This window comes from Python bivittatus, unplaced genomic scaffold (assembly GCF_059951505.1).
Source record: "Python bivittatus isolate LINGU-HERP-01145 unplaced genomic scaffold, Pbiv_v1 ctg000610_np1212, whole genome shotgun sequence".
Lineage (NCBI taxonomy): Eukaryota > Metazoa > Chordata > Lepidosauria > Squamata > Pythonidae > Python > Python bivittatus.
The window spans coordinates 55,030,043-55,055,271 of record NW_028277088.1 but is presented as its reverse complement, the minus strand read 5'-3'; the positions used below and the strand labels follow the sequence as shown (position 1 = coordinate 55,055,271).

Here is a 25,229-nt window from a genome sequence, read left to right as displayed (position 1 = left end):
CTCCTATCATTTCCACCTGGCTGGCATGACTTGGCAGAATTGGCACACTCCAGGTTCCTTTGATTAAATAGTGCCATCTATTGGGACCCAAAAACTGTGCCTTCTCTGTCGCAGTGCCTATCCTTAGGAATGAGAGATCTCCCCCCCCACACACAAAAAAAATCTGTGTGGCTCCCATCCTGTTGGTATTCTATAAGGCCTCGAAGGCTGGGTTGTTCTTCTAGGTCTTGGCTTAAGATGGATGGAACCCCTTGCTGGATGTGTTTTTGTCTATGTTTTTGTATAGAGTGATTGGATCCCAACTTGTTTTGATCTGTATTGTGTTTTTAATTGTTTATTATACTGTGAGCTGCCCAGAGCTGGTTTGCAGCTGGGCAGTGCTATAAATAAATAAATTTTAAAAAAATGTTGACATCTGTCCTTTACCATACTTGGATCACCTCCTTGTGAGGCTGGAGATTTCTAGTGCCTTCAATCTCCACATGAACGAAGAGGCCATTAAGATGCTCTGCTCCAGGTTCCTGCTAGCTTTCTCAGGATGGTTGGGAATTCTCCAATTATTAGGCAGTTAACATGGTTTCATATCTGTTCAATTTCTGATACAAGGATATGGTCAGAGCTATGGATGAGATTGCTGCTGTGAGGCCTCTTCCCATTCACTGACCCCAAGCGTCTCCCTAGTATACTGAGGAGCCCCAAGAGGTGAAACAAGTGAAAAGATGCCTAGAGTGATGATAGTGTAAGATTGGAATTGAATACATCTGAGCATTGGTATGTGCCCAGGTTCAGGCCTATACAGTGGTGACAAGAGTGGTAAAATGTTTGTCCCTTGCCACTCTTATTATATCTGCAGATTTCTGCCTGCGTAACGGGATTAAGTTCCTTTTAGGAAGTGGCAGTTATCTTCACTGATAAAACCATTCACATCCACCTAAGACTTGACATTGGCTAGGCACAGCCAATAAAGGTAAATGTGGCAGTATTTGGCAATGTTATCTGGGATACTTTTGAGCTGGTGGAACCTGAGGAAACAGAATGCTCTGTAGTATGAACGCCACCACCTGTCAGTTTGATTCATTCCATATGTGGCTCCTTCAGACATCTAGGTGTTTGGCTGGACTCAGGGGACATTGAGTAGTTTTCTGAAGGAGGGAGTAATGTTCACCCTCTCAGTCCAGTCACACTGGAAAACTTCTGCCTTGTTTCCAATATTCCATTCTAAGGAAATATTGCTGAGAAGGTGGTGGTGAATTAGCTCCCAAGGATCTTAGAAGAAATGGACAAATCCTATATCCATTTCACGCAGGATTCAGGCTCAAGCATGATATGGAAATAGTGTTGGACACTCCGGTAGATAACCTTCATGAGGACTTGGATGATCCCATTCAATAGTAATGTGGGAGGAGAAAGTGAGCTCATGGATTCTCCAATGTGGAATTCCACAGGGCTTGTTCCTTTTATTTAGCATCTATATAAAACTACTGGGACAGGTCATCCATTGATTTGGTGCAAGATATCATCAGTAGACTGATGGTACTCATTACAATTGCGAGCCCAGGCTGAGCCAAAGATGCAGTAGAAGTCCTGTACCAGCACCTGCAGGCTATCAGGGTATGGATGAGAAAAAAATAAATTCAGGTTAAGCCCTAGCAAGATGGAGCTGCTGGTCATCAGTAAACATTTGATTACTAGAGCGGAGTATACAGATCCCAGTCTGGTTTCCCAGTATACACATACAGATGGACACAGCCATAATATGAGGAAAAAGCACACACACACGTAGATGCAACATATTACTTCGCAATACATAAGTACCCAAGAAAATACATAGAGTACACATCCTATGGTCACTGCTGCTAAAGGAGTTGGATAGATTTCTAGAGGCCATGCTCTGAATGCTTTCCCTATCTTGTTTAAGATACCACAATATTAGAATTTGGAATAGCAGAATATAGCTATATTGAAATCCTGACATATATTTTTTTCACAGGAGGGTGCATAATCTGTTTTGTAAAAACATTTCTGGATTTTATGCTTGTAATATAACATGACCTGATAAGTTTCCTCAGGCTTAAAGGCTCAAGAGGAGGAAGGATGAGGACATAATAAGATTCTGTTTATCAAAGTGCTACTATTTAATTGAAACATTTCAGGAAATCTCACTTGGGGAAGGAATTTGGTCTCTGAACAGCAACAAACTATGTTAAGACTTACTGTAAAAGTAAAATTTAATTCTTTACTAGCATACACCTAGACGTACCCATTCTGAAATTTCAGAGAGATTGGAAAAGTAAAGCTTGCTGTTGCTACAGATCCCCAGATGGCACAGGCATCTCTAAGCCTTTATCGTAACAGTGGTTGAGAAAATAGAACAATAGCTTTTAAATCCCTGTTCTAACACTACACAAGCCAAGAAGTACCATTTCCATGTTTTACTGTATTTATTTTATTTGCAGAAGGCAGTGTATTATCCAGAAGTATTGCAGCTGAGAATGCTTTTCCCTTGGGTAATACATTTAATTTCAGAGAAGTGATGTTTTCCCAAGATCATTTCTCACTAGTAAATATTTAAAAACTGTCTAATTTCCAAATAATGTATGGCATGCTTAAATTAACTAATTTAATATCACTATTTAAACCTAATTCAAATAAAATTGAATTCACTTTTGCACTTATAGGGAAGGGTTTGTAAAGGACCTCTTTCACAATTTTTGGATTTTTACCCTTGTGACTATATCCCAGTCCCAAATTTTGAAATACTTTAATTCATCCACTCACCACAAAACAGAATATTAATATATCACCCATAAGTTGTTACATGTATAGTACTAGCCGTTAAGTTCATCAGATTTTTTAAAATACTAACATTATAAACTATTATAGAGGTAAATGTTGATATTATAAATATGTTTATTTCCTTTGCTTTTGATAATTAAGTGTAAAAGCACAAGTTTACATACTGTAAGCTGTCAATCCAATGCTATTTGCAGGTGCTGTCAGCATCCTACACACAAAACATCAATCTATAAGAAGTTAAATGGATGTATTTGGGGGAGGGTGTTCTCTGATTCCTTCTTCAGGCTTTGAATATGTATTTGGCCATGAGGACAGACATAGACAGATCTCTGGTGATGCCTAATCACGTCAGAAGCTGTCCAGAGTCTCTGGGAATCAGGTGGCAATGTAAATGTTGTTGTTGTTGTTGATGATGATGATAATAATAATAATAATCTTTGTTTCAATCCCTCTTATTTTTTAGTTAGAGAGCTATGTTCTTTCTGAGGAGAAGGTTTTACTGTCTAAGCTACTTCTGTCAAGCCTTCAATTTCTTTGCCCTGGGTATAACTGAATAACTGAGCATCTAGAACAGCAGAAAAACAACAGAATAAGGTTGCCTGCACTGAAGCTTATTACAAAGAAACAGCTAGCACAAATATTAAAAGATGCCAATACTATAATATCAAATATAAGCACCAGCTCACTGAAAGAAACAAACCTACTAATGTACAGCACAGCTGCAGTTTTAACTGAATACCTTGGGTGAAAAATCAACAAACAAGAAAAAAAGCCAAACAGTGCACCACCAAAATGAAAGATCAGGTTGGATAATAACATCAGCGTGCTAAGATCAGATGCAAGCCAGCTAGAACAGTTGAAAGAAAAGAAGCTGAAGAACAAGAAGATCAAAGAATACCTGATCATGAAATATCACCTAAAAACAAGGAAGATCAAAGAAGCACTGGAAATAATAAAGCAGCAAATAACAGCCATAGCCAAAAAGATCAGCAAATACGATGCTTGAATTGCACACTATAGGCAGAATCTCCAATTTCAGTCGAATCAGAAATGTTCCTACTAATCCATCAATGGAGAGACTGCAATGAACCAGTCAACAGCTGACAAAGAAGAAACAATGCAGTTTTGGGCAAAATGGGACAACCCAAAGAAATATAACAAGAGTGCAGCTTGGATAAAGGAGGTGGATAAGAATAAAAAAGAAGTTGAAATGAAAGAACTTGTAATAACAACAGAAATGGTGGAGGAAAGGAGGATCAAGAATTTGCCAGCATCAGGTGAAGATGAAGTGCATGGTGTTTGGTTGAAACAACTGACTGGTCTGAACCCACTCATTTCCAAGCGATTTAACATACTGCAAGGAGGTGAAATTGAAGATTGGTTAACATCTGCCAAAACCTACCTGATAATGAAATATCCAGCAAAAGGGGCAGCACCAGGAAACTACAGGCCAATTACCTGCTTACCAACAATTTTCAAATTGCTAACTGGTGTGGCTGCTGATGCAGTCCAACAGCATCTTATTTAAAACAAGGTCTTTCCATGAGAGCAGAAAGGATTCCACCCAAACAGCAGAGAGAAAAAACATTAGTTCCTAACTGACAAGATGATTTTGGAAAACTGCAAGGGAAGGAAGACCAACTTGAATGTAGCTTGGATTGATTACAAGAAGGCATTTGTCTCCCTGCCACATGACTGGATAATCAGGTGCCTAGAAATAACAGTAGAAACATCAGAAGCTTTGTGGAAAGATCAATGGCACAATGGAAGACAGAGTTGCTGATCAATGGTGATAGACTGGGAGAGGTTAACATCAAGAGAGGAATCTTTCAAGGAGACTCACTATCAGCACTACTGTTTGTCATTGCATTGATTCCTCTGTCAACAATACTGAACAAGTCAGGCCATGGCTATCAAACATCAGAAACATCTGCCAGGCTATCCTACCTCCTTTACATGGACAACCTGAAGTTCTATGGAAAAACAGAGGGGCTAATTCTGGCTGCACAAGACCAAGCCTTAAGAAATGCATACAAAGCCAGAATTGAGAAGACAGCAACAGACAGCAAATGCCGCCTCTGCAAAGAAGCTGGAGAAAGAGTGGGCCACCTAGTCAGCTGCTTCAAGAAGATCGCACAGACTGACTACAAACAACAGCATGACAAAGTAGCAACAATGGTACATTGGAATAACTACAAGAAATACCATTTGCCTGCAAACAAGAACTGGTGCGACCACAAAGCAGACAAAGTAATAGAAAATGAAGAAGCTAAAATGCTCTGGGACTTTAGAATTCAAATAAACAAGCACCTACCATACAACACCCCAGACTTAACAATTGTTGATAAGAAAGACAAAAAAGTCTGCATAGTAGATATTGCAATACCTGGAGGCAGCAGAATAGAAGAGAAAGAACTGGAGAAAATCACAAAATATAAAGTCCTGCGAATAGAAATAGAATGACTGTGGCAAAAGAAAGCAAAGACAGTACCAATAGTAATAGGCACCTTAGGTGCAATCCCAAAACATCTGGAGCACCACTTGAAGACCATTGGCATTGACAAAATCACCATCAGTCAATTGCAAAAGGCAGCTTTACTTGGAACAGCTTCTAGCCTGCGATGATACCTTTAACACCATCAAACCACAACATCTGCCTGTCCCAGGTTCTTGGGAAGAACTCAATCGGTGGATGAAAATGCCAAATCCAGTCCAAACATCTGGCTGACTGTGCAACCAACCATTATAATACATTGGTACAAAGCAGTAACACTACCCCTGATTCAAACATTATCTTCTGCAGTGTAACTGTTTGAAAGGAAAAAAGATAAAGCCTCCTATCCCACAAAGTCTAAGCGTAATGTAGCTCTATTATTCTTTTAGATCTCAGTCTGATCCATACTTGGCAGCAAGTAAATGACTGAAGAACAGCATCATGTAGTTGATTAGAACTAACAAGGACACATACCATTACTTTACTTATGACTAATATCTAAGCTATTTTGTTATTATGTCTCCTGACCCCCCACTTCTTATAACCCCTTTCCTCCAGCTTTACTACATTTCATGTATTTGACGTAGTGGGCTTGAAATTGATTCATGTGAAAGATGCTACAAAATGCTCTTGCTGCAAAAAAGTTGATATAATATTTCAATGTATTTTAACTAGCTATTTTATCTGCATTTTCAGCTTTTTTTCTTTTATCTTTATTGACGTTTTATTATATTTTATTGTATTAATGCTATTTACTGCCTTGCATACCATTTACTGAAAAACAAGATACATAAGTAACAAATAACTAAAATAAACATGATTAACGTGGACTATTTTTTTTTTTTTAATGAATTTAGTTCTTGGGAAGGGATCTAATTCACAGAAACAATGCATTAAGCATAATACAGTATTCCAAAGAAATGCAAGGTTTAAAACATGCAGAGTTCATTTCTAAACCATGATTCAATTTTGGGGAGTGGAAAAAAAGTTTCCAGTTATGCACATGACTATGCCATTCAAATAATCTCAGAAAACATTTCCGTTCAAATTACAAAATCGGTTTTCTGTGTCAGTGATAACAAATGTCTTCTAAGAAATACATTAGGGGAAAAATGATTATTTCTTAAAAGTTCTTGAAAGCATATTTTTTTCTTCTCAAATGTTATATTGTTGGTGGACTGTTAAGATACTTAACTCAGACTTCCTGACTACTGAAAGGTACATTTAATACAGTATCTGTCTTTTCGGTTCATAATGGTTTCATTATTGTTCATGGCACAATTATTATTATAGTTATTAATTCAATTAACAAAAATCATTATGGGTGGGGCGTGAAGATTCCAGGTCCCACTTACAGTTATGGCACGTGGCTCCACTGTATCCAGTCCCATCACAGGTGCAACTGAAGCTATCCCATGTTTGTGTACACTTCCCTCCATGCTCACAGTGATTGGGCACACACCTGTTGAGATATGAAAGAGTGACAAATAAGCAAGGATAAATGAATGCCAGCATTCTGGGATTGCCAAACAGCATAGCCTCCTGTGCCAATCTGCTGTACGACTGCAATTAATCCTTGTTAGCTTTAGGTGGATTAATATAATTCATGATAGAACATGGCAGGAGCATAAGAAGTTGATGTATTGTACAATGAATGCTCCATTCACAGTCAGCAATGGGTGAATGACAGGGAAGGGGAGTGAAGAGATAATGATGGATTATGGTTTTTTAAAACTCTATTCCATTTTTAAAGGTCACAAACATATCTTTTTTTTTAAAAGACAATTCGATATAGTATGCAGGTAAAGTTAACTTTTAATAGAAAGTATACTGCAGTATGCATTTAATTCTTTTTATAAAATATGTGGGTTTTTAAAATTTTATTTTACTTTATCACCAAGACAATAATGATAGCCCAGCCAATCTGAAAGAAAGCAATAATTGATTGTATTAAAAGCAGTAGGGATGTTGCTGGGTTCCCCCGGCATAAATCATTGACAGGCATGTTTTGAAGGGCCGTGGGCAAGTTACCCTCCTCAACTGCCTCTCCATACCCCAGCATCACAAATTTATCTTTTTCTCTGAGTAGTTGGGAGGCAAACTGTTTGCCTGTCATTTTGATAATGCTGAGTTGATCTCCAGGTCTTGTGATGCTTCTGTGTCATCACATACAGTATATGTCAGTGGCATGCTAGCATAATAAAGATTATCTGCATTCATGAATTAAGATATAAAGCATACACAAGAGTTTTGCTGTAATCCCTAGTCTGTAGAGTAGTTGAGAAGTCCAAAAATAACTTGGAAGAAGACAACATCAAACCACTTTGGTACTGTTGCCAGAAAACTGCATAGATATATCCATGGTCACCAAGAGCTAAACAAAAGGTCTCAAGGAGACTTGACTTTTCCATCCTGGTGTTAGGCATCTCCTTAGCCTGCATCTGTATCCTGTTGAATCATATCAACTGTAGTAATGACAACTCAGTGATGACAGGTGGGGACCTGGGCATCTAGGCAGGCTGACTGATGCTGTTTCAGCACTAAATCCCTGGACTGAAATTAAAGTCAGTCAGGATTCCCAATATAATACAACAAAACAAAACAAAAACCCTAATGTCTAGAATTATCTAGCCAGAACTCCCAGGTTTTTTATACATACACACAGACACAACTGGCCAATAGTGATGGTATCTCTCTCACACATACATCATAGATAGAATAGTTATATGGAATCTTACTCCTGGGACAGTATCAATGAGTTAGTCATGCTTTGTTGATTGTAAAATGTGTTTTATTATAAAAGTTAAGTTAAACACTGTCAGCAAACTGCCAGGAAAACAGAAGACATATATTCTAACCTGCCACACATGAAATAGTTACTATATAGCATAGAAACTGAGTGCCTAATTTTTATGGTAAATCCTCAACTAATTTCTAGCTACAGGCAAAGCACTTGTTAATCTGTAATTTTGGGGAGATGTTACAGGCCATATTTGATCTCAACAGATAATTATCTGGTATCACCTTCTACTGTTTCTCTGCTGGAAGTGACCCACAACCAAAAGGAGCCACAGCTTATAAGGCTCTGAAAAGACATGTTTTCTGTGTAGAATTTTAAAAGCAATTTTTATTTGCAGCCTAGAGATTTAATTTACCCAAAAAGTGCTATAGAAACATTTATACTCTTTCTCTATAGTCTAAACAGCTATTGATTTACATAGTCCTTGGAGCTTACTTGTCTGTGGTTGAACAGCACAATGAGGTTAAAAATAAAATTGTTAAAGACAAAGATCACAGTCTTACACAGACAATATAGAAAACTGCAATGGTTATAATTTATTTTGGTCAAGTGTGTTAATATTACCGACTAACGATAAAGTAACAACAGCCTGTTAACATATCTAGGAAGCCCCTATGAACAAGGCTGGCTTGCCCACTCTGATTCTTCAGGATCTACATAATGCTGCATTTTCAGCATCTGATCAGCGATCAAGAGGCACCTGTCTCTGCATTTTACTCTTTTAATCCCCTAAATCCCTAATGTTTGAAGTGGCATAAATTGAACTTCTTGGATTTTGTGTGTGGGGGGGTGTCCATGACCATTCCAATCTATTTTAAATTATTCATGCCTTTTTTGTCCATATATTTTACCTCAGATTCCTAATGTTCTCAATTCTTCATCTACTACTTCACCCATTGTCATATTCCATGGTTTCCCTTTTCCCTTATTCTAAGTTATTCATTTTTTGTGTGTCAAATTACTGATCTTATTGTCTCTTTAGTCATTATGACAAGAGGAAGCCCTGGCATCTATTATTGTCCTCTGTTTCACTCTTAGTCTTTTCTCTGAATCTTAGTTAGCTTCTTGAACTTTAACATCTAATGCTAACATTAGATGTTCTACTCCTTGTCTATACTTATGAATTGTATAGCTTTCTCTTTCATCAATAGCAGCTACACTTGATGGCTCAGAAACCAGATGTTGGCAGAGTAAAGGCTATCTCTTTAACTGCCCCTGAAGTGCCTAAATCTTTGTTTCTCCTTCTGGAGCCAGTGAAAAGAAACACAAATACAGTGGTACCTCTACTTATGAACTTAATCCGTTCCGTGACTCTGATCGCAAGTCGAGTTGGTCGCAAGTCGAGGTAAATTTTCCCATAAGGTTCAATGTAAATACGGTTAATCCATTCCGCCCTCTGAATTTGGTCACACCCTGAAGCAAATTTTCCTATAAGGTTCAATGTAATTACCGTTAATCCGTTCTGGCATCCGCGGACCATGCGTCAGGGACGGCAAAACGCCTGCGCGCCGCACGGCGGGGTGGAAAAGCGCCCGTGCGCTGCGTGGCGGAAAAGCGCCCACGCTGTGCATCAGGGGTGCGGCGGGGCGGCAAAACGCCCGCGCACCGCGCGGCGGGGCAGAAAAATGTCCGCGGACCACGTGTCGGGGCGGAAAAATGGCCGTAGACCACGTGCCAGGACGGAAAAATGGCCGCGGACCACGTGTCAGGGTGGAAAAATGGCCGCACATCGAGGTAAATTTTTGGGGCCGGAGCTGGTCGTATCTTGAAAATTTCGTAAGTAGGGGTGTTCGTAAGTAGAGGTACCACTGTATAGAGATGATGTTATGCTAGTCCTTCTGATATCTGTTGCTAGGCTATACTCTCATTAGCAATCATGTAGGAAGTGGTAAAACCTCTGAAAGTGCATTCTATTTATATCATTTAAAGTTAAAAATTCTAGAATTTTAACAAAAAATAATAAACATTTTGTTTATTGGTGCCAGTGCCATCATAGTTTATATTATCTAGCTAAGAAAATGAATTGGTCCAGATAATAATGCTCAGTTGAATTATAAATTGAGTATAATTTATTTAAACAATCGTTTGCTGGTTCAGAACTGTTTTAACAATGAACCAACATGATTTTGCCCTTCAGTAAAAATATCATTAAAAACTTACAATGACTTATAGCATTCATAATTTCATGTATAACCCACTCTTTTCCTATTTCAGCAAAAATCTCCTGTCAGCAAGCTGAGATAATGCATAAGAAAAGAAAGATATGAATGCAAAAATTACATGAGGACATACGGTACATCCATTTCTTGCAATTAACTAAATGTGATTTTTAAGATTCAAATTTGACTGCCCCCCCCTTTTTTTTATCAAAGACAGTTAAAAAGAAATTAACATAATACTTGTTACTTTGAAAACTATTTCAAATTGCCCATTTATTATATTTTGCCATATTCTGGTTGTTAAGAACTTAAGAAAAAGTTATTTCACTGAATCTGCTTCATTGGTGACACAACCTCCCATTCTAGTTTATCTTATATGGACCTGATGTAGTCTTCCTTCTTCATCCTCTGAACTGAAACTTGAGATGTTTTACTTAAACTGTGTTCATACACTGTGCTAACCTTACCATAATTTGTTGATCAGATCACAACTGAATAGATTTCTGCAACCTCTTAGGGCAGAAACCTTTGTGCAGAAACCACAACACCTGGGTTTACACAGCATACTAAGCCAAAATTTAATAAGCTACATTATGGCTTACCATCATATGTGACCTGGGCATGCTCCATGATAACATAAACCTTTGCTGCTTTAATTTGGAGCTGAATGCCTAAGGTATGAATTACCAAATTAACTGCTAGCTGGGTCAGGAATATGAAAGGTCAATAATTTATAACAGACTCAGCAACCACCCAAGTTTTGTGTATAATATTCAAGCAAATGGGCAAGCAAACTGCAACGTGTTAGGTTACTGATTGATTAAGCATGCATATTAACTAAATAGCTTGGGCTACCTGTATATGTTGTAATTCTTGCAGATTAACTGGAGTTAATTCTTTTAGAAATTTCAGTAAAGCAGGCAATAGAAAGTCTACTCCTGACCAGTGTCCTTGAATAGAAAGGCACAAGTTAGAGTTTGGTTCCCAAAAGAAGTCCAAAATTAGTTCAAGAGTCAACAGCAAGGTATATTAAGGAACACGGAAAGATCAGGATACTATTTTCAGCAGTGGTTGCTTAAAATTGAAGGCTTATAAAGATTGGGTTACTGGGTCTCTATCCTTGCTAATTGCCAACTATTAAGCCCTTCAACAGAAACACTCTCTTGTGAATAGGGCTCTATTTCCAATCAACCCTTTATTCCCAAGATTTATTCTTCAGACTGCACTTCATTTCTGAGCTTGCATATCCCTCTGTTCCCCAGGGCAGAAAGATCTTCAGCCACTCTATGTTGCTTGGGTGGTAGGCCTTTCATTTCAAGGGCCTGAATCTGAGCTTCCAACTCTTCTGGTTCTGTTTCAAGCTAAGTGGGAATGGTGGTATATTGACGAATTCTGTGGAGGAGGCAAGAGATCAGGATAAGAATATTCATCTCATCTCATGGCAACAGCGTCAGACAATATAGATAGGATGAAAATGGGGTAGAAGAATGAGAAAGAGGAGAAGGCAATCCAAAATCATTGTGGTCAGAGTTTAAGAATATAAGAAAATCATTGCTAATTTAGCTCACAGTGATTTATTATATTCCTCTAGGAAGCTCACAAGCAGGACACAACAGTAATAAATCACTCTAATCAATCTAAAATCATCAAATAGTATTCAGAAACACGTTGGCTGTGTTTCTTGAAATACTTTATTTATTTGTTAAATATATACTCCACTTTTTTCCCAGGAGCTCAATCTGGTTTACCTAGGACTCCATCTTTCTATTTTATTCTCACAACAACACTGTCAGAGAGTGACTGGTGCAAAGTCACCCAGTGAGCTTGGGTGGGGGCTTAACTTTGCCTCTCTCTAGTCCTGGTTCAGCAGCTTTACCACTGCACCACATTGGAATACTACCTTGCTAAGCTGATGCCCGCTGATAGATTTGACAAACTATACTGCAGCAATTTTATGAATCAATAAACTTCCCATAGCCTCCATTTTGAGACAGCATCTTTGACATGCGTTCGGTAATATTTTTATTATTATTGGTCACATAGTCAGCCAGATTTCAGACTACATTTGGCATTTTTATCTACCTATCAAGTCCTTCCCAAGGACCTGGGATAAGCAAATGTTGTTGTTTGATGGTGTTAAAGGTATCGTCACAGGTTGCCAAGTAAAGCTGCCTTTTGCAATTGACTGATGGTGATTTTATCAATGCCATCTTCAAGTGGTGCTCCAGATGTTTTGGGACTGCACCTAAGGTGCCTATAACTATTGGTACTATCTTTGCTTTCTTTTGCCAAAGTCATTTTACTTCTATTTGTAGGTCTTTATATTCTGTGATTTTCTCTAGTTCTTTCTCTTCTCTTCTACTGTCTCCAGGTATTGCAATGTCCACTATCCAGAACTTTTTTGTCTTTTTTATCAACAATTGTTAAGTCTGGAGTATTTTGTGGCAGGTACTTGTCTGTTGAATTCTAATGTTTCAGAGCACTTTAGCTTCTTCATTTAATACTACTTTGTCTATTTTGTATTCCCACCGGTTCTTGCTTGCAGGCAAATGTATTTCTTGCAGATATTCCAATGTACCATTGTTGCTACTTTGTCATGCCATTGTTTGTAGTCAGTCTGTGCAATCTTCTTGCAGCAGCTAACTAGGTGGTCCACTGTTTCTTCAGCTTCTTTGCAGAGGTGGCATTTGTTGCTGTCTCCTCAATTCTGGCTTTGTATGCATTTATTCTTAAGGCTTGGTCTTGTGCAGCCAGAATTAGCACCTCTGTCACTTCCTTCAACTTTCCTGTTCTTAGCCATTGCCAGGTATTGTGTTATCTACTTTGCCTGCTAACTGGGTTTTTTTTTTTTGTACTGGCCATGTAATACTTTGCCTTGCCATGTCCCTTTTCTATTCTTCATTTGGTCTTTCTTGTAGGCCAGTTTGGCCTCTTCACTATTCAGTAAGCCTTTATGGTGTATTAGCTTCAGTGCATCTTCTTCACTGTCCTTCAGATATTCTTCAACTGTCTGGTGTACTTGCAACATTCCACACTCACCAATGCTCCTTGGTAAGCAGAGTCTGTCAACATTGCTGCGTGGATGAAGGGCATGATTCAATGTCATTATTCTGGTCTTCCTAACCAGGGCTTCTAGTTCTGCTTGAGTCCAGTCCACTATTGCAGCTGTGTATCTAATGACTGGAATTGCCCACGTGATAATCACCTTGATGGTATTTCTTCCACTGAATTTGGACTTCAAGATCTTCTTCACTCTCATGATATATTCATATTAACCTTATTCTTGATTTCAATGTGCTTGATGTTATCAGCTTGAAGGATGCCCAGGTATTTGTAGTGATCTTCTTCATCCAGACTCTTGATGTTATTTCCATTGGGCATCTTAATTTCTTCAGTTTTCACTATTTTCCCCTTGTTGATGGTAAGGGTGGCACATATGTCCTGTCCAAACTTCATTGCAATATCTTGGCTGTATATTCAGACAGCATTAAACAGCAATTCTATTTCAGATGCTGTTTTTCCTTACAAGTTCATATTGTCCCTGTAAACAAGGTGGGATAGCCTGGCAGATGTTTCTGATGTTTGATAGCTATGTCCTGACTTGTTCAATATTGTTGACAGAGGAATCAATGCAATAACAAACAGTAGTGGTGATAGTGAGTCTCCTTGAAAGATTCCTCTCTTGATGATGATGATGATGATGGTGGTTGGTCGCATAGTCAGCCAGATTTGGCTGACTGTGCAACCAACCACAATAGTAATAACAATATATTTCAAGTAAAAGGAAAGTGAGACTTTCATAGAATGTTATTGATGGGAGTTTGAGGATTTCATTTGTATGAGACAATAGGCCTTAAAAATAGGGTTGGGACCACATGAAGCCCAGGAACATCGGGTGTCAACTCCTGCTGTAGAGAAACCATTGAACATTGAATGGTGGAAGTAGACAATATAGTTGAAAGAAAACCCACAATTCATCATTTTTTGATTGATTGAATATGTGCCATCAAATTGTTTTTAAGTACTAGTAACTACACAGAAAGATTTTCTCTGTTACAATCTATCCCTAACCTGGTCTATCATGTTTTTTACCATTTTTGAGAGTCTACTTCCCTGTTGGATTGAGATGGAAACTATATCTTACTGTTGTTTACTGTTAACTGTTGGAACGTATTAAAACAAGTGCAAACTCAAGGCATTGGTGGATTGTCCTCTATAATTAAAACAGCTGTGTTCAGTTGAGTTGAGCAAAGGGGGGCAGAAACATAGAGCTGATCTATAAGGAAAAGTGGTTGATACTGAGAATCACTTCATGGATGGAATGAAGGTAAAGAAGGTGACTAGTTCCAAAGAAAAACAGAAGGGACCTCTACAATTTCACTTCATTCTTGAACTAAGTGTTATATCAAAAAAATATAACTTTCATTGGCATATCCAAATATTAGAACATATGGGGAGTTCCTTACTTAGGAATATCTTTCTGATTTGTATTTGAGATTTTTGTTGCAAATACCTTGTTGATGTGCCATTATTTATTAACAAGAATACAGTCTGTTGTTTGTCCACAATTAGGTGTAGTAACCAAGCAGTGGATAACAAAGGTTCTAATGTGGAGTTGGGAGACTGAAGAACTGATTATGTAACAAGAATACTTAGATATCTCTGGATACTGATCCAAGGCTTCTGTGTTCATACACTGCTTGTACGTGTCCCATAGACATCTAGTTGACCACCATATTTTCATGTCTGTGTGTGCTTCCATGCATGGTGGAATACTGAAAAGAGGAAAGCCATTTTTTTCTCTGAGATAAAGAACAAAATTATGCTTCTTCATTGCAGCCACTCAGTTAAATTTAACTTAAACCATAATAAACAAGCCAGGATCCTGCACACCTGCAGGAGCAGACTAATTCTGGGTTTGCAAGGCAGACTGCTTAGAACGAGTATCTCTAACCTCCTGTATAGGGAAAATGCCAGGGGCTCCTATAACAGCCATCTCTATCTCAGCAAGTATTTCTTGCCTCAAATGATAACTTCATTCTGGCTGGTGCTAAGTATAGTCCTAACTACATAGAGCTTTGTTCTTAACAAGCAAGGATCTTGCATTAGTAGCTGAGTCGAGTGTATAATGTGAACCAAGCCATAGTACTTTGAAGAGTAACATGAGCTATAAAAATAGGACCCTGCCATAGAAAGTTGACAACCTAATTTGTACAATGGAGGAGAGAAACAAGAGACTACTGAAGAGATTCCTATTTTTGCTTGTCTGTCCTATGCATACTGAATGAATAGCTTCACTAGATATTATCATGCTGAAGTAATTACATTTGTCATGTACCATTATCTGTGTCCTCATAAAGGTTGTCTAAGTCTGAAAAGATATTAGAGCCTCTTTCTATAACTCAGAGGTTATATTTGTAAGATATACTAACCATAATTAACATAACCATGGTTTACTCAATGCAATTTTTCTGGATTTGCAAAGCACACTGAACTATCAGCTAACCACATGGGATGGAGTCACACAACATGCTAAGCTAAAAAATTACTATTTTTTTTACCAGATAGTTTTTATTAATCTATTTACCATACAATTTACCATACAAAAAGAAAAAAAGAACAAGAAAGAACAAGAAAATACATAAAAAGAACAAACAAAAACTGTAATTACAACTATATCCTGAGTTCGCCTATCTTGTAAGTCTTAAAAAGAGAAAAATAAGTTTTCAATATTGACCAAAATTTGTCCAATAAGCTTTCAATATTGACCATTTTTTTCCAAAGGGAATGATAATGGTAATGTAAGGAAGAGCATTAACATAACATGTGAGTTTAGTGCCCTCAAATTTCTTGCAATGCCAACATAATCATTAGTCCATCCTTTATGAAACATTCTAGTGTTCACTAGTTACATATCTAGTAGATATGAAAAATATCTTGATGGATTAATTTCAACTTTAAGTCATATGACATAAACTTAGTGTTTTTCAAAACTTGAATCAATTGGTTGAAAAGAACTGGAGTTTCCAATTCTTGATTCTAAGCTTCTTGTATACTTGTTATGCACAAATACCATATAACGAATGAATGGCTGGTTTATAGTTCAGTATATTCCATGAACATAGCCAAAACCTCCCTCTTCCTCCATTTCTATGTGCTTATTGACTTGCAGCTTACTGAAAACACTTTCAAAAATGAAGCTTATGTTGAATTTATTCTAGCTTCAAGAAGCTTATGCTTTTTCCTAAAGATTAGATTCTTGGAATTGTAGTTTAGAGATCCAGTGAGCGCTTTGCTATGGATTTCTAACCTCTCTCATAAAAATATAGTTCTCAGTACTCACAAAGAGAATGATCTGATAGTAAAACCCATTTAAGCCTCCAGTGCAAATATACCCTTAGTCAATGGAAGAGGCAGATGTTTATATTGAAAGTAATTCACCCTGTCAAAGAACTTTAATCTGCATTTTAATTGAATCACAGTGGCTGCATAAAAGAGTTTAAATTGCCAAAAGCCAAACTACTAATACCATTAAACATGCCCTTTAAAAATATGCTTAAAGTGGACACTTTATTTGAAAAAGAGGTAACCATGTCAAACCACAATCTGTACTGGGCCTCAACACCAGGTTCTTCCACAAATTTTCTACTGTTCTTAAACTTATTGAAGGTACTCCTCACAGCAAATTTGAGGGAGATGAAGGGAAATGGTTTGACCATAACCCTTTAACGTGATGAGGTTACCATCCCAGATTGAATAATTATGGTGTAACTGCAATAGCAACTGATACCCATATATAAATGTACCATTTACTACAGATAACTACTGCTGTAAAGAGATGATACATATAACAATGATCAGTTGATTTTGCAGACAGAAAAATATATTTGAAAGGCAAAATGGGACATGAAGCATTTATAGACATGGATTTAGCACTTGATGAGAACATCTTAAAAGAGCTGTGTCTTCTGTGGGGTCATGCATCAAAGGCTTATTTGGTTTAAGTTGTTACTGACAGGTAAAATGTGCGTACCTACAGACGATCCAAATCACATTTTAACTTTCAAATTTGGATGGTAAGCATCACTGCTAAGAAAATACAGGTGAAACTTGAAAAATTAGAATATCGTGCAAATGTTCATTTATTTCAGTAAGTCAACTCAAAAGGTGAAACTAATATATGAGATAGACCCATTACATGCAAAGCAAGATATGTCAAGCCTTACTTTGGTATAATTGTGATGACTATGGCGTACAGCTTATGAAAACCCCAAATTCACAATCTCAGAAAATTAGAATAGTGTGAAAAGGTTCAATATTCTAGGCTCAAAGTGTCCCACTCTAATCAGCTAATGAATCCATAACACCTGCAAAGGGTTCCTGAGCCTTTAAATGGTCTCTCAGGCTGGTTCAGTAGGAATCACAAGCATGGGAAAGACTGCTGACCTGACAGTTGTGCAGAAAACCATCATTGACACCCTCCATAAGGAGGGAAAGCCCCAAAAGGTAATTGCAAAAGAAGTTGCATGTTCCCAAAGTGCTGTATCAAAGCACATCAATAGAAGGTTATGTGGAAGGGAAAAGTGTGGTAGAAAAAGGTGCACAAGCAGCAGGGATGACCGCAGCCTGGAGAGGATTGTCAGGAAAAGGCCATTCAAAAATGTTGGGGACTTTCACAAGGAGTGGACTGAGGCTGGAGTTAGTGCATCAAGAGCTACCACAAACAGACGGATCCTGGACATGGGCTTCAAATGTCATATTCCTCTTGTCAAGCCGTTCCTGAACAACAAACAACATCAGAAGCGTCTTACCTGGGCTACAGAAAAAAAGAACTGGTCTGTTGCCCAGTGGTCCAAAGTCCTCTTTTCTGATGAGAGCAACTTTTGCATCTCATTTGGGAACCAAGGACCCAGAGTCTGGAGGAAGAATGGAGAGACACACAATGCACGATGCTTGAAGTCCAATGTGAAGTTTCCACAGTCTGTGTTGATTTGGGGAGCCGTGTCATCTGCTGGTGTTGGTCCACTGTGCTTCATTAAGTCCAGGGTCAACACAGCTGTCTACCAGGAGATTTTGGAGCACTTTATGCTTCCTTCCGCAGACGAGCTTATGGGGATGCTGACTCCTTTTTCAGCAGGACTTGGCACCTGCCCACACTGCCAAAAGTACCAAAACCTGGTTCAGTGACCATGGGATTACTGTGCTTGATTGGCCAGCAAACTCGCCTGACCTGAACCCCATAGAGAATCTATGGGGCATTGCCAAGAGAAAGATGAGGGACATGAGACCGAACAATGCAGCGGAGCTGAAGGCCGCTATTGAAGCATCCTGGTCTTCCATAACACCTCAGCAGTGCCACAGGCTGATAGCATCCATGCCATGCCACACTGCAGCAGTCATTGCTGCAAAAGGGGCCCAAACCAAGTACTGAGTACATATGCATGCTTATACTTTGCAGAGGTCCGATATTGTTCTATTTCCAGTCCTTGTGTTATTGATGTCATGTAATATTCTAATTTTCTGAGATTGTGAATTTGGGGTTTTCATAAGCTGTACGCCATAATCATCACAATTATACCAAAGTAAGGCTTGACATATCTTGCTTTGCATGTAATGGGTCTATCTCATATATTAGTTTCACCTTTTGAGTTGACTTACTGAAATAAATGAACATTTGCACGATATTCTAATTTTTCGAGTTTCACCTGTAGAACTTATGGAAACTTCTCAATATTCCAAACAATGTCAAAATGATTCTGTGACAACATTGTTCCTGTCACATTATTAGTCTTCCATTAAAGATAAACTGTTTATACCATCACATTACTGGCCTGGAGAGAACAGTCTTAACAACAGTTTGGTAGCCTCTCTTCTTCACACATGTGACTAAAATGAAGTTTCATCTGTTCCTTTCTTTATCTCCTCCTCCCTGCAAAAATGCTGTTGCTACCATTTCATATGTGATTTTAGAAAAGCCTTTGATTGTGTTGATCATGTCAAACTGTGGAAAACACTCATAAAAATGGGAATCCTAGAACAACTCATTGTCCTCATGAGAAACTTATATACAGATCAGGAAGCCACCATTTGGACAGGACATGGCAGAACAGACTGGCTCCAGATTGGCAAAGGAGTGTGACAAGGCTATATGCTCTCCTCTTATTTATTCAACCTATATGTGGAATATATGTTAAGGGAAGCTGGAGTGGAGGAAGAAATATCAACAACCTGCATTATGCTGATAACACTACTGTGACAACCAAAAATGCAAAGGAGTTGCAAGCCTTAGTACTAAAAGTCAAAGAGCAGAGTGAAAAAATGGGACTAAAATTAAATGTGAAGAAGACCAAACTAATGACAATAGGTAGAACAACCAGCCTTAGAATTGACAATGAAGATATTGAAGTGGTGGATCAATCATCAACAGTAAAGGAACAAGCAGTCAAGAAATATGCCACAGACTAGCACTTGGTAGAGTAGCCATAAAGCCTTTGGAAAGGACATTCAAATGCTGTGATATGTCTATACCTACAAAGATCAGAATTGGGCAAGCCATGATATTCCCTGTGGCACTCTATGGAAGCAAAAATAGGGCTTTAAAGAAGCAGGATAGGAAGAGCGTTGACACTTTTGAACTTTGGTGTTGGAGAAGACTCCTGAGAATACTGTGGACAGTCAAGAAAACAAACAAATGGATCATCAAACAAATCAACCCAGAGTTCTCACTCGAGGCACAAATGACCATGCTTAAATTATCCTACTTCAGACACATTATGTGAAGATGCAGTTCTCTGGAAAAGGCTGTAATGTTGGGAAGGAAAGAAAAGAGGATGACCAGCAGTGAAGTGGATGGACTCAGTTACAGTGGCAATGAGTACACCATTGAGAAAGTTGAAAGAACAGGTTATAGATAGATCATCGTGGAGAAAATCTATCTATGTGGTCACTTGGAGTCAAAAACAATGTGATGGCACATAATCAATCAATAGTTGATTTTGAAAATATTAATATTTACCTATGCTTAAGCTTAATTAAACACTGCCTATTCAATTAAACCATTACAATAGGATATAGTTAGGCCTGTTTAAATTAAGGCTTAGTCTATAGCTAGTCTCTGGAATTTTTCTCCAACACTAGCATAGGCATCACAGACCTATACACATTAGGTGAATTTAGAATAAACTCCAGATTTCAAAGGATTGCTGGGCAAGATGATGTCTTTGAGCGTGTACTCTACCTTCCCAATGTCACCAGTGCCAGTTGCTTTACTTTGGGCATCATCATGTGAGATGGAATAGCAAGGCCAAAAGTAAGCATGTATAGGCCTACAGTATGGTTATTTCTGTTTAGAGCCATTTCTCTCCTGAGGAAATTTTATTTTTTTGAGGAAAGTTGTTTCATCAAATTAATAATATAGCCACAAAAGGTGATATGAATATGTGGATCATGCAGAGAAGGAAGTGAGTATTCTCTGTCATGGCATCTGCTCTCTGGAATGAGATCCCCCCAGACATTCAGATGGCTTCCACCCTGATGATGTTCAGGAAGCTACCAAAGACCTGGATTTTCCCCTAGGTTTTGTGGTAGGGTGAAGGTTGAGCCCCTGCTGGCTGGGTGGATGGGTGGGAGTTGTTTATATGTTGTCTTTGGGTCGCTTATGAACTCCAGAGTTTTTGGTAGTCAGGCAGCCTATAAATTGCAATATATTACTAAATAAATAAATAAGACATGTGTAAAATGGGTAGCAGAGTTACACTTTTCAGTTCTAAGTCCATTAAGAAAATTCTGGTGGTAATTTTACATTTGTTCTGACCAGAGAGTAACAGTAAAAATGTATAGACATAATGGCCTTTAAAATTAATTAAATGTGAAGAACAGTGCACTAAGCAACCTTCTTCCGATCAATCTTATTGTGAATGAGCTTAATTTATAGTCTATAGTAGACATGAATGGCATTCAGTAACTGTTTTGATTGTATAGAAAATAAGGTTATTACTATTATCTTTAGCCAACTCTGTTTTCTTTCAGTTCGCATATTTCTATAGCCTCCCTGGCAGGGAATTCCTTTCCCAGTGGCTATTGCTCCCAGAAAAGACTTGCTCCTTGATTCCTCTCAAAACATTGTTCTTAGGATAGTTAACAGCTCCCACACTGATTCCCACATTTAAACCCCCCCTTTTCCTAACTCCAGCTCTTCAACTGCACTTATCTAGAGGCTGCATTTTGCCTGTAGAAATTTGGGCAATAACTTAAAGGCAGCCAAGACATGCAAACTCCCTAACTCTTAACTGCCACCTAGTGCTTAATAGGTTAAACACTTGACCTGTAATTCCAAGGGAGGAGGAGAAGGAAGGAAAAGGAAGTTTAGTCGGTTGATAGTATTATGGGGAAAAAATAATAGTGCAGTGCATGGCATAATCGGACCATTGTGTATGCCAGCTGGAAGAGACCTTGGGTGGGGGTGGAATTTTGCTTAGAACTCTACATGAGAGCCTTCAGGAGAGCAGCACAGCGCAGCCTCCTTCCAGATGTACAGTAAGGGCAGCAAGATTTAAGGTGGCATGAAATCTTGATGCCTTCAGAATTCGAGGGAGTATGACAAATTATGTGTGAAGATTTTGCCTATGATTGGCTACCCTCCTGCAAATGTTTTAAAACACAGGTCTCTTCATTTTGTAAGAGTTGTCAGGGCCAGATCCATAAAATTATGGTTAGAGTTATGTTTAAAATGTTTATTGAATACAATGAGAGGAAGGACTGCATCCAGCCAATCTTCCCAACCTGAGCACAGTGCTCGAGTGACAGGTATATGGCTTAAGGGTGAGACTTGGAGATCGACATCTGGCCCTTGGGTCATGTGATGTTCCTGAGCCCCACTTCATTTGTTTCTTATACAATGTGGAATACTAGTGTACCTGACCTAAATATTGTTTACTATTGTTGGTATTTCATTGTATTACTTTTACCAAATCCTAATTTTACCAAAGTACAAAGGGACTAACTGAATGTTTATTGGGAAGTAAATGGATCTTACTCAAGTATTACTGTCTCACACAATTGCCACATGGAAGACTGTAGTTATTTTATGAGTATCTCAGCAGAGATATCAATGAAAACATCTTGTTTATTGGGAAGTAAATGCATCTTACACAACTATTGATCTCTAACATAACTATTGCCTGGAAGATTGTTATTATTTTATGACTATTTCTGTGAAAATGACAGTGAAAGCAGTTTGATCATTTATTTTCTTTTATGGGCAAAAACGATTTTTTTCCCTTTTCATTTATGCTTTCCACAATTTCAGCAACAAGTATAACTCTGAGAAATATGCTACTAAAAAATTCAAATATGCACACAATATCCATAGAGCAACTACACTATAAACAAAATTTAATTTTGCCAGTCACTAAATTTCTATGATACATGAGAATAAAACATTAATTTCTTTATTATGTACAATTTCTAATATATATAAAAAATATGTTACGTGTAACAAGGGGTATCTGTCATCCCTTCTTTAATGTGAAAATGCTACATCACCACAGAATGTAATGTAGGAAACTTTCATGTGAATTTAACAAGCTTTTTATTCTCTTCTGCCTATTAAAAATGTAATGGAATACATGAAAACAGTTGTTTATAATGCATCATTATAGCAGTGTATGTCACATTTTTATGTGTTATTTTATCTTTGTTATGCTAGTATTTCATCTCATCTATTTGATTTTACTTTAGTATTGTATTTTTTTTTTTTTACTGATCATTGACTGAATAAACTATGCATATGCATATGCATATGCATATGCATATACATACACACACAAACACACATACATGAAAACAATTCAATTTGTTATTACTGTGGAATAGGACTGACTGGGACATTGTCATATCCTCACATCTCCAGCTAGCATCAATGTCCAACAAATTTGGAAGGTACCAGATTCAGGAAGGTTGTATTACATCAATATTAAAAGCAAGTAAGAGTTGTTTTTTTTAAAATGTCAGACTCTCTTGCTGTCTAATTCTTGGTATTCTCCAGGACCTCATTAATATCAGTATTATATAATACCTCAGTATAATATCAGTAAAATATCAAGCATTATTAATGGAGAATGTTATGCCATGACTACAAGCATACACTTATAAAACCTTTAAAATGTTTTAAAATGTATCTGAATCCACACAAGAGATGCAGAGGGACAGGTCTGCACATATATGGTTGATATTTTTTTTTATACAAGTCTTACACATAATAGTTCACTTTTCTATATATTCTCCCCAACAGATCTGAATTATTAATATGCAAGCCACCCACCAAAATCTTTTACTAGTCTTCAAGGCTTTTTTTGCTTCCCATTCATGAAGTTTTTTTTTTTTGCTGTAGCAGGAACTTCTCCAACCTTGATGTGTGAACATCTCCCAGCCTGGACATGTACTGTATCTGGGAGACCATACTAGGTTGGAAAAGGATGATCCAGTTTACATCTGAAATTCTATTTAGGAAAATTCATTGGCATTTCTAGCAGTTTTTGCTTTGCTCAAACCACATAGGTTAGTCCTGGACACATTTCAAAAGGCTTCAGTTGTTGTTCACCTATACCATTTATGTCAGATTTAGCCTAGTATGGCCAGCGCCACTGTTCAGTTTCACCACCGCTAGTCAATTTCACCATCTCAGGCATAGGCAGTCAGGGAAAGGAAACAAGGCAAACCACAAGCTAATTGCCAGCAGGTGGCGGCAATTAACACATCACCCAGAGTAAATTGAAACCGGCAACATTGTAGCGCAGGCAGCTCCCCAGATGCCCCGGCCAATGCGAATTTCAATGCTTCAGGAATACAGCGATCCGGAGGCAATCAGCGACCAGTTGGAACCCGACTTAAGAAACCTGATTTCATCCGCATGAGAAAAGCCCCACAAGCACACCAACAACACGGACAAAAGATAATGATCATGAGGACAATGAAACCTGACTGAATCTGCCATTAAGGAGAGGGGAGGGAGATCACGACAAGCAGAGGGGTGACCCGGGACAAGGGCAGGGGCGGAACCCAGGGGTACTACAGGTCAAGGGGGGGACCCCTATAAAATACTGTAAGAACCCCCCCCCCATATGTTTAGGGTAAGAATTATCAAAACATGCAAGTATATTTCAATCTGAATTTTTAAAGAAGGGGTTCTCAAACCATGCAATACTCTGACCTGCTAAAGTGATAAATTTGTATGATTCCCCCCATACCCCTGTATAAAACATATTATTTCACTGAGGTTAGGGTTACTTTTATCATCCTTACTTTTATCAACCGGACTGGTCATCTTTAGCTTTTCTTTTATACCAAACATAAATGTGTCCATTTGAAAGGCTAGAAATTTAAAATAATGGACAAAAATCCTGGGTTTTTACTAAGACATGAATTTCTATAGACATTCTTAAGATTACACAAATATTCCGTTACATGCCATATTGGAGGTCCCCATCTGGCAGGAAACAATCACATAACTGCAGATTGTTTTGACAGATGCCTAGAGCTATGGGTTTACCACCTCTCAAAACTCACTCCTGGGCAAACCTGGGTCCCAACAGATGGTATTCTCTCATGGATGGGACCCAGAGCATGTCTCTTCTACAGATCTAACAGGAGAGGGAAACACCACTGGGGAGAGACAGTCCTGTAAGTAGCCTTTTGGTCTTTAAAAGTAGTTCCTTCATCATGAACAACCTTTGTTCTTTCTTATCAGAATTAAGTAGCTTAAGTTCAGATCACAAAATTTAGTAGCCAACAAACTTTTCTGTATCAAATGCAGCTTGAAATATTTTGAACTACCAAATGTATCCTCACGTTGAGCCTCCAGGTTTATAAAGGGTCATGTTTAAATTACATGCTAGTCCATTATTTATACTTTTCAGTAAATCTAACCCACCAAAGCAATATATAAGCAAGTGCTGTAAAATTATTTTGCAGTTTTCTCACT

General features: G+C 38.1%; 1 protein-coding gene across 2 annotated transcripts in view; it reads right to left on the bottom strand.

Annotated features, from left to right (window-relative positions):
• The window catches only part of CNTNAP2 (contactin associated protein 2), a 1,202,163-nt gene that overhangs the window by 370,054 nt on the left and 806,880 nt on the right, over positions 1 to 25,229 (bottom strand). For both annotated transcript variants that reach the window (XM_088150062.1, XM_088150063.1), the window contains exon 11: positions 6,646 to 6,752. In XM_088150062.1, the coding sequence (XP_088006188.1) occupies positions 6,646 to 6,752 (107 nt within the window). The remainder of the gene's footprint in view (positions 1 to 6,645; positions 6,753 to 25,229) is intronic.